The 9,644-nt window shown below is 48.2% G+C and overlaps 1 protein-coding gene across 3 annotated transcripts in view; it reads left to right on the top strand.

The window, feature by feature from the left end:
• The first annotated feature begins 9,305 nt into the window (after window positions 1–9,305).
• Window positions 9,306–9,644, top strand: part of eif2ak4 (eukaryotic translation initiation factor 2 alpha kinase 4) — a 111,869-nt gene continuing 111,530 nt past the window's right edge. For all 3 annotated transcript variants that reach the window (XM_078233557.1, XM_078233555.1, XM_078233556.1), the window contains exon 1: window positions 9,306–9,567. In XM_078233557.1, coding sequence (XP_078089683.1) covers window positions 9,454–9,567 — 114 coding nt within the window. In that variant the 5' untranslated portion in view covers window positions 9,306–9,453. The remainder of the gene's footprint in view (window positions 9,568–9,644) is intronic.

Below are 9,644 nucleotides of genomic sequence, written 5' to 3'. Positions count from 1 at the left end.
TTTCATGCAGATCCATTGTGGAATCGGCCAGTTCTGCTTCATCTTCTTAGCGAGGAATTGCTTCATCCTGAAGGTTTTGTGGGATGGCATGGCCGCACGTCCACTCCGGCAGGAGGGATTCGTTCCTCCGGTGGGGAGGAGGGATCGCCCGCAGAGTGGCGGCGGACCCCCCTGCCCCCTCCCTCCCCACCGATCGGCCGCAGACTGGCAGCGGACACCCCCCCCCCCCCCCGACCAGAGGATGATGTGGGTCCCGCCCCCCCTACCCCCCACCCCTCCCCCACCCCCCACCCCCAGAAGAGGAGCTGGGTCAGAGAGCTGTTGCAGGCACGACTTCAGACTTTTATTTTGCAGGTCGCTTACAGCGCGGTTGCGGAACGGGCCAGAAGACGGTAAAGTGGGATTTGGCGGTAGAGTTGGACGCGCGGTTCATTAAGTCGATTTAAATGCATGCAAATGCATTTAAGTCGTTGGGCCGCCCAATTCGAGTGTGGGCCGGACCCGCGCCCGAATCGGGTGTCAGTAAAGCCGCGATCTGCTCGGAATCAGGTGCAGATGGCGGTATAGGCCCGACGTCCAACTTTACCGCGATTTCGGGCCCTCTGTCTTGAAACCTGTTCTGGAAACCACTTTGCCATGAATCATAACCAATATTATTGCTAGACTAACAACTCTTTGTTACAGGAAAATCTACTTGAGAACTCCTTAGGATGTGACCAAGGGAGAAAGTGAAGCCTGCTTCCTCATCCTTTGCCTCATTGGGCCATCAGGGGCAGGGGCAGAGTCATGGCAACTGAAAATGCTGGAGATGCTTCACGGGGACTCAAACTGCAGATGCTTTTCACTGGACACCACTACTTCTCTATTCTCCTGTCACACTAAATCCCAAGTCTCGTCCCTCTCTGCCAGTGGAAAAAGAGTTCAGCCTTCAGTCAATCTCACTCTTGTGTAAATTCACTTGTTCAGGGTATGAAAGGTCAAGGGTCTGTTGAGAAGCTGTGCTAACCCGAAAGAATTTGACTTCACAGTTGGACATGCAGTTTTACCAGAGTAATCGTAGCTTCTCATATAATCTTTTTCCCGGTGAGCACAATTAGAGAAATGGAGGAGTACTCAGGAACTTTTTCTTGGGTGATCAGAAGGTCCCTCTCCTATGCCATCTTGTGGCTCTCCTGAAAATCCTTGTACAGCAATGCACTTTTGTAATTTTCTTTTTCAGTTCAGCAACTGGACACAGTATCACAGTTTGGTTTGCCTTCAATCCTAATGGTTCTTTATCTCTCATTTCCTATCTTTGCAACCTCCAGCATTGTTAGAAAATTAGTCTTGTAGCTCACCAAGACTCCAGCTAATCCTGCTGACACATGCTTGCCTCAAGTATCCTGATGTGGAGATGCCGGCGTTGGACTGGGGTAAACACAGTAAGAAGTTTAACAACACCAGGTTAAAGTCCAACAGGTTTATTTGGTAGCAAAAGCCACACAAGCTTTCGGAGCTGCAAGCCCCTTCTTCAGGTGAGTGGGAATTCTGTTCACAAACAGAGCATATAAAGACACAAACTCAATTTCCGCCAAGTTCCGCACACACGAGGACGGCCTCAACCGGGATATTGGGTTCATGGCACACTATTTGTAACCCCCACAGAGTTTCACTGGCTGCCTTGTCTGGAGACAATACACATCTTTTTAGCCTGTCTTGATGCTCTCTCCACTCACATTGTTTTGTTTCTTAAAGACTTGATTAGTTGTAAGTATTCACATTCCAACCATTATTCATGTAAATTGAGTTTGTGTCTTTATATGCTCTGTTTGTGAACAGAATTCCCACTCACCTGAAGAAGGGGCTTGCAGCTCCGAAAGCCTGTGTGGCTTTTGCTACCAAATAAACCTGTTGGACTTTAACCTGGTGTTGTTAAACTTCTTCAAGTATCCTGGACAGTAAGCAAGGAACATCAAGCACTCTAACTATAACGCCACTGGCAGTTCCATTTTGCTTTTTCTTGTTGTTCATACTTTTAACAAAATTCTGTCCTTTACCAAGCCCATCATTTTCCTATCTAATGATTTGATTTGATTTGATTTGATTTATTATTGTCACATGTATTAACATACAGTGAAAAGTCTTGTTTCTTGCGCGCTATACAAAGCATACCGTTCTTAGAGAAGGAAACGAGAGAGTGCAGAATGTAGTGTTACAGTCATAGCTAGGGTGTAGAGAAAGATCAATTTAATGCAAAGTAAATCCATTCAAAAGTCTGACAGCAGCAGGGGAGAAGCTGTTCTTGAGTCGGTTGGTACGTGACCTCAGACTTTTGTATCTTTTTCCCGACGGAAGAAGGTGGAAGAGAGAATGTCCGGGATGTGTGGGGCACTTAATTATGCTGGCTGCTTTGCCGAGGCAGCGGGAAATGTAGACAGAGCCAATGGATGGGAGGCTGGTTTGCGTGATGGATTGGGCTACATTCATGATCTTTTGTAGTTCGTTGCGGTCTTGGGCAGAGCAGGAGCCATACCAAGCTGTGATACAACCAGAAAGAATGCTTTCTATGGTGGATCTGTAAATGTTGGTGAGAGTTGTAGCTGACATGCGAATTTCCTTAGTCTTCTGAGAAAGTAGAGGCGTTGGTGGGCTTTCTTAACATAGTGTCAGCCTGGGGACCAAGACAGGTTGTTGGTGATCTGGATACGTAAAATCTGAAGCTCTCAACCCTTTCTACTTCATCCCCGTTGATGTAGACAGGGACATGTTCTCCTTTATGCTTCCTGAAGTTGATGACAATCTCCTTCGTTTTGTTGACATTGAGGGAGAGATTATTGTTGCCGCACCAGTTCACCAGATTCACTATCTCATTCCTGCACTCTGTCTCATCATTGTTCGAGATCCAACCCACTACGGTGGTGTCGTCAGCAAACTTGAAAATTGAATTGGAGGGAATTTGGCCACACAGTCATAGGTGTATAAGGAGTATAGTAGGGGGCCGAGAACACAGCCATGTGGGGCACCAGTGTTGAGGATGATCGTGGAGGAAGTGTTGTTGCCTATCCTTATTGATTGTGGTCTGTGAGTTAGGAAGTTCAGGATCCAGTCGCAGAGGGAGATGCCAAGGCCCAGGCCACGGAGTTTGGAGATTAGTTTCATGGGAATAATGGTGTTGAAGGCTGAGCTGTAGTCAAATAATAGGAGTCTGACATAGGTATTGATATTTCATGCCAATGGAGTTTCTCCTGAGAGCTCTGAGAGCTCAAATGGGTTTTACCTTGGTTTCAAGGCCAGCACCGACAGGGGCAACTCACTCTCGCACTCAGTTCTTACATGGAGCCCAAAGAAACCCAAGAGAGTGGCCTAGGCTCCATTGGAGAGGCACCTCCCGTCTTCTGTCAGGATGGTAGCATGTCTAATTCTCCCACCATCACTCCCCTTGTCAATGCCACACTGCCAGCTGGCACAGACTACTCTGGCCCACACCAAGAAGATGCAAGATGCCTGTGATCACCCACAGTGACCATCTGAAGAGTGCTTAATGCAAGCTCAGCAGCCTCCACTCTCAAGTTGTAGCTACTGGGAAACACTTTGTTATCACAAGATTAGGTAAATGACCACACTCAGACAGGATCTAAGAGGTTCCACATTTTATTAACCTCCACAAATAGCCCAAGGAGAGTTGGCGACCATAATTGCATGTATGATTTTTCATTGGGTGTTGGTGGAATTGAACCAATTGCAATGGACCTGAAATATTCCACAAATGATCATAGTGTGTATGAGTCCTGATTATTTTGCATGTATCTGGAATGTGCATGTGTCTAAAGAACCAGGTGTCAATGCCCTAAGAGAAGGTTATGATTCCTTTTCCCTTACTCCTATTGGTGGAGGCTAGTTTTCCACCTGCCCATGTTAACTGACAGCATCTTGTGCAATGATGCCTGAAGCTTGGGCCTTGTGGAAAGTGAGTAAAAATCCCAAGCTGGGATTACTGGTAACAGTTTAATAAATTGCCGCTGGAAGTGGTTTATTGGTGATGCCAAGTTCTGACTGAATTTGAAACCCTGCGTTTGAAATGGAGGACAAGGTTGTGACTTGGAACTGTTCACCCAGGCCAGCAGCTGCTAACCTGAAATTAGACTGGCAGCTGGGTTAGAGTTAAGGTTAGGGTCAAGGTGATACTTATGTTACGGTCAGGGTCAGGATGGCAGCTGGCTTAAGGTTAAGGTAATGGTGGCAGCTGGGTTGTGGTTGTTAGGATCAAGTTGGTGGCAACAACTGGATTAAGGTCAGAGTTAGGTCCAGTTGGTAGCGGGGGTAGGGTTAGGTTAAAGTCAGGGTTATGGTGACAACTGGTTAGGGCAATAGTTAGGCTGACAAACTGTTTTAGGGTCAATTCAGGGTGGCTGCTGGGTTAATGTTAGTGTTAGGGTAACAACTATGATAGGGTAAGGATTAACATGGTGACTGGGTTAGTATTAGGGTCATTAGGATAATACTAATCCTGATATAAAGTCACGATTAGTATTATGATTGGGTGTGAAAGGGCTTGCTGGCAGCATGATTAGGGTGGGCAGTCAGATAATTGTCCTTGGGTGACTGTCTGTGTGGAGTTTGCACATTCTCCCCGTGTCTGCATCGGTTTCCTCTGGGTGCTCCGGGTTCCCAACACTGTCCAGAGGTGTTAACGTTAGGTGGATTGGCCATGCTAAATTGCCCCTTAGTGTCCAAAGATGTATAGGTTAGATGGATTGGCCATAGTAAATGCGCAGGGTTATAGGGATAGGGCAAATAGGAGGGCCTGGGTGGGATGCTCTGTCAGAGAGTCGGTGCAGACTCGATGGGCTGGATGGCCTCTTTCTGCAATGTAGCAATTCTATTCTTTGACCAGCAATGATGAGGAGGATAAGTGAGGCACATGAGCAACTGTATGATATGTTGCCAATCTGTAAGGTATGTTTCTCTTATCTGTGATCATCACCGTGAAATTGTAGCCAAGACATTGCTACAGGCTCAGATGACCTCAGTGCAATCTCTGGGTGTGAATCTCTGTAATGGATCTGAGAAGTTGGTGGATAGATTCGGGATTCAAAGGTGACACTGATCTTCCTTTCTGCTCTCCTGTAAAAGTCCAGCTGTCCAGGAGAGGGAAGATGAGAAACGATAAGGAACAGGATGTCTGCTTCATTTCTTGGCCACCTGCTCATTGGAAGCTCAGCAGCTTTTCACCTCTCAAGCTGCAGCCACTTTGTAGGGGTTTTGTGTCATCAAATAAAGTGTGATACAGAGCCATGTAAGGAGATATAAGGACAGGCGATTAATAACTTGGTCAAAGAGGTGGGTTTAAAGAGTGTCTTAAAGGGGATGGAAGGGATGGAGAGATTTTGAGAAGGAATTCCTGAGCTTAGGACCTAGAAAGCTGAAGGCCGATGATGGAGTAATTAAAATCAGCGATGTGTAAGAGCCAGATTTAGAGGAGCCCAGATATCTCAGAGGATTCTAGGACTGGAAGAGTTAACAGAAATAAGAAAAGGCAAGGGATTGACAGGAGTTGAACACAAGAATGAGAATTTTACATTAAGGCATTTCTTCAACAATAGCATAGGTGAGGGTTTCATTCGAGATGAGATGAGCAGTGTAAGATGGCTTGAATTTCATTTTAATAGGATTTAGTTTGTCTGCTTGACAATTTTTAAAGGTTCTTACAACATATATATTCTGCAGTAAGCTAACAAGGTCAAGCCGCCATTTTGTACTCACACATGATCTAAAAATAAGCATTTTTGTGTTTGAAACCTGCTGCAAAAGTATGCAACTTACACTGTAAACTAACCACAAATATTTTAAAGTAGCAACAAACCAGCAACAAATAATTGTTACCAGGCCATGGTAAAATATGAGACAATTTGATTCATTCCACGTGAAATTAAGAAACAGTTGGAGGCACTGGATACTGCAAAGGTAATGGGCCTGATAACATTCTGGCAATAGTACTAAAGACTTGTGCTCCAGAACTTTCTGCTCCCCTAGCATAGCTCTTTCAGTACAGTTACAACACCGGCATCTACCCAACAATGTGGAAAATTACCCAGATATGCCCTGTGCACAAGAAGCAGGACAAATCCAACCCAGCCAATTACTGCCCAATCAGTCTACTCTCGATCATCAGTAAAAGGATGGAAGGAGTCATTGACAGTGCTATCAAGCAGCACCTGCTCAGCAATAACCTGCTCAGTGACGCCCAGTTTGGGTTTCGCCAGGGTCACTCAGCTCCTGACTTCATTACAACCTTGGTTCAAACATGGACGAAAGAGCTGAATTGCAGAGGTGAGGTGCGAGTGACTGCCCTTGACATCAAGGCTGCATTTGACTGAGTATGGCATCAAGGAGCCCTAGCAATGGGAATCAATGGGTACCAGGGAGCAAAGACTCCGCAGGTTAGAGTCATACCTGGTACATAGGAAAATGATTGTAGTTGTGGAGGATCAGTCATCTCAGCTCCAGGACATCTCCGCAGGAGTCCCTCAGGGTAGTGTCCTAGGCTCAACAATCTTCAGCTGCTTCATTAATGATCTTCCCTCCATCATAAGGTCAGAAGTGGGGATGTTCGCCGATGATTGCACAATGTTCAGCACCATTCGCGACTCCTCAGACACTAAAGCAGTCCATACTCAAATGCAACAAGATCTGGGGCGGCACGGTAGCATAGTGGTTAGCACTGCTGCTTCACAGCTTCAGTGACCTGGGTTCAATTCCCGGCTTGGGTCACTGTCTGTGCGGAGTTTACACATTCTCCCCGTGTCTGCGTGGGTTTCCTCCGGGTGCTCCGGTTTCCTCCCACAGTCCAAAGATGTGCGGATTAGATTGATTGGCCAAGCTAAGTTGCCCCTTAGTGTCCCGGGATGTGTAGGTTAGAGGGATTAGCGGGTAAATATGTAGGGATACGGGGATAGGGCCTGGGTGGGATTGTTGTTGGTGCAGACTCGGTGGGCCGAATGGCCTCTTTCTGCACTGTAGGGTTTCTACGGACAATATCCAAGCTTGGCCTGAGAAGTGGCAAATAACATTTGCGCCACACAGATGCCAGACAATGACCATCACCAATAAGAGACACTCTAACCACTGCCCCTTGAGATTCAATGGTGTTACCATCACTGAATCCCCCACTGTCAACATCCTTGGGTCCATTGACCAAGAACTCAACTGGCCTCACCACATAAACACAGTGGCTACAAGAGCAGGACAGAGGTTAGGGATACTGCGGCAAGTTACTCACCTCCTGAATCCCTAAAGCCTATCCACCATCTACAAGGAGTGTGATGGAATACTCCCCATTTGCCTGAATGGGTGCAGCTCCAACAACACTCAAGAAGTTTGACACCATCCAGGACAGAGCAGCCCACTTGATTGGCACCACTTCTACAAACATCCACTCCCTCCACCACCGATGCTCAGTAGCAGCAGTGTGTATTATCTACAAAATGCACTTCAGGAACTCACTAGGGCTCCTTAGACAGCATCTTCCAAACCCACGACCACTTCCATCTAGAAGGACAAGGGCAGCAGATACATGGGATCACCACCACCTGCAAGTTCCCCTCCAAGCCTGCTGCCTCACAGCGCCAGAGACCCCGGCTTGGGTCACTGTCTGTGTGGAGCTTGCACGTTCTCCCCGTGTCTGCGTGGGTTTCTTCTGGGTGCTTCAGTTTCCTCCCGCAATCTGAAAGACCTGCTGGTTAGGTGCATTAACCTGAACAGGCGCTGGAGTGTGGCGACTAGGGGAATTCCAGGATTTTGATGCAGTGACAGTGAAGGAACAGCAATCTAGTACTAAGTCAGGATAGTGTGTGCCTTGGAGGGAAACTTGCAGATGGTGATATTCCCATGCATCTGTTGCCCTTGTCTTTCAAGGTGGTAGAGGTCATGGTATTGGAAGGTGCTGTCTAAAGAGCCTTGGTGTGTTGTTGAAGTGCATCTTGTAGATGGTACACACTGTTGCCACTGTGGATCAATGGTGAGAGGAGCGAATATTTAAGGTGGTGGATGCGGTGCTAATCAAATAGGCTATGTTTACCTGGATGACATTGAGCTTCTTGAATGTTGGAGTCACAATCAACTGGAGAGTATTCCATCATACTCCTGACTTGTGCCTTATGGATAGGCTTGGGAAATTCAGGAGATTAGTTAGTCACTGCAGAATTACAGTCTCCCGATTTGCTCTTGTAGTCACAGTATTTGTATGGCTGGCCACACATTCAGATTCCAGTCAATAGTAACTCTCAAGATGTTGACAGTGGGGGGATTTAGCGATGGTAAAGCTACTGAGTATCAAGAGGCGATGGTTAGGTTCTCTCGTTACAATGGTTATTGTCTGGAACTTGTGTGGCATGAATGTTACCTATCAGCCAGCCAAGCCTGCCCAGATCTTGCTGCATATGGCCATGGACTGCTTCAGTGTCTGAACATCCCTCACTGAGTTTGTCACCAAAGATTGAAGTTGAGTTGACTCCTTCAAGGATCGAGGTTGCCCTGGGGGTGGAGAGAATCCAGTTATTCAGGGTTATTGGGCGTAGCAGGGAGGGGGGCAATAGTTAATGGAAGGGATGGTGAGGGAGTGCAGTAACTCTCAGTTACTGGTGGGGGGGTGAGTGGGGAGATGTTACCCCAGGTTACCGGGAGGAAGGTGGGGATGTGGGTTGGCAGTGGTTGCTGTGGATTACAGGGATGACAGTGGTTACCCTGAATTACCGGGATGGCAACAGTTACCCCAGGTTACAGGGATGACGGCAGTTACCCTGGGTTACCGGGATGGCAGCAGTTACCCCCGGGTTACCGGGATAGCGGCAGTTACCCCCGGGTTACAGGGATGGCAGCAGTTACCCCAGGGTTACCAGGATGGCGGCAGTTACCCCGGGTTACCGGGATGGCGGCAGTTACCCCGGGTTACCGGGATGGCGGCAGTTACCCCAGGGTGGCACGGTAGCACAGTGATTAGCACTGCTGCTTCGCAGCGTCAGGATCCTGGGTTCCATTCCCGGTTTGGGTCACTGTCTATGTGGAGTTTGCACATTCTCCCCATGTCTGCGTGGGTTTCCTCCGGGTGCTCCGGTTTCCTCCCACATTCTGAAAGACGTGCTGGTTAGGGTGCATTGACCCGAACAGGCGCTGGACTGTGACAGTAATTTCATTGCAGTGTTAATGTAAACCTTACTTGTGACTAATAAATAAACTTTAAACTTTTTTTAACCCGGGTTACCAGGATGGCAGCGGTTACCCCGGGTTACAGGCAGCAGTTGGTGACCCGGACGTCCTTGTGGGGCTGCGGTTGCGGTTCCGGGTGAAGCCGGAGGGCCGGGATTGAGGCCTCACCTGGATGATGTGGAGAGGCGGCTGGAGGCTGCAGGCCGGGAGCTGCGGCTGGCGGGGAGCTCGGCTCACTCCCCCGCTCCCATAGCGGCCCCAGCTCCCACCATGAGCGGCTCCGAGCAGGAATCTCACTCGGAGCAACAAGAGACAGAGGTTCAGGCCCTGAACTCTATCTATGGCAAAGACTTCAGGGACCTCCGGGACCAAGACCCGTGGAAGGTGAGGAGGGGACAGGGTATGGGGTGGATACGGGGGGAGGGGGGACAGAAATAAGAGGAAAGTGGGGGCAGCGGGAG

This window comes from Mustelus asterias, chromosome 18 (genome assembly GCF_964213995.1).
Source record: "Mustelus asterias chromosome 18, sMusAst1.hap1.1, whole genome shotgun sequence".
NCBI classification, from domain to species: Eukaryota; Metazoa; Chordata; class Chondrichthyes; order Carcharhiniformes; family Triakidae; genus Mustelus; species Mustelus asterias.
The sequence above is the reverse complement of the archived record's forward strand: the minus strand, read 5'-3'. Positions and strand labels throughout refer to the sequence as shown.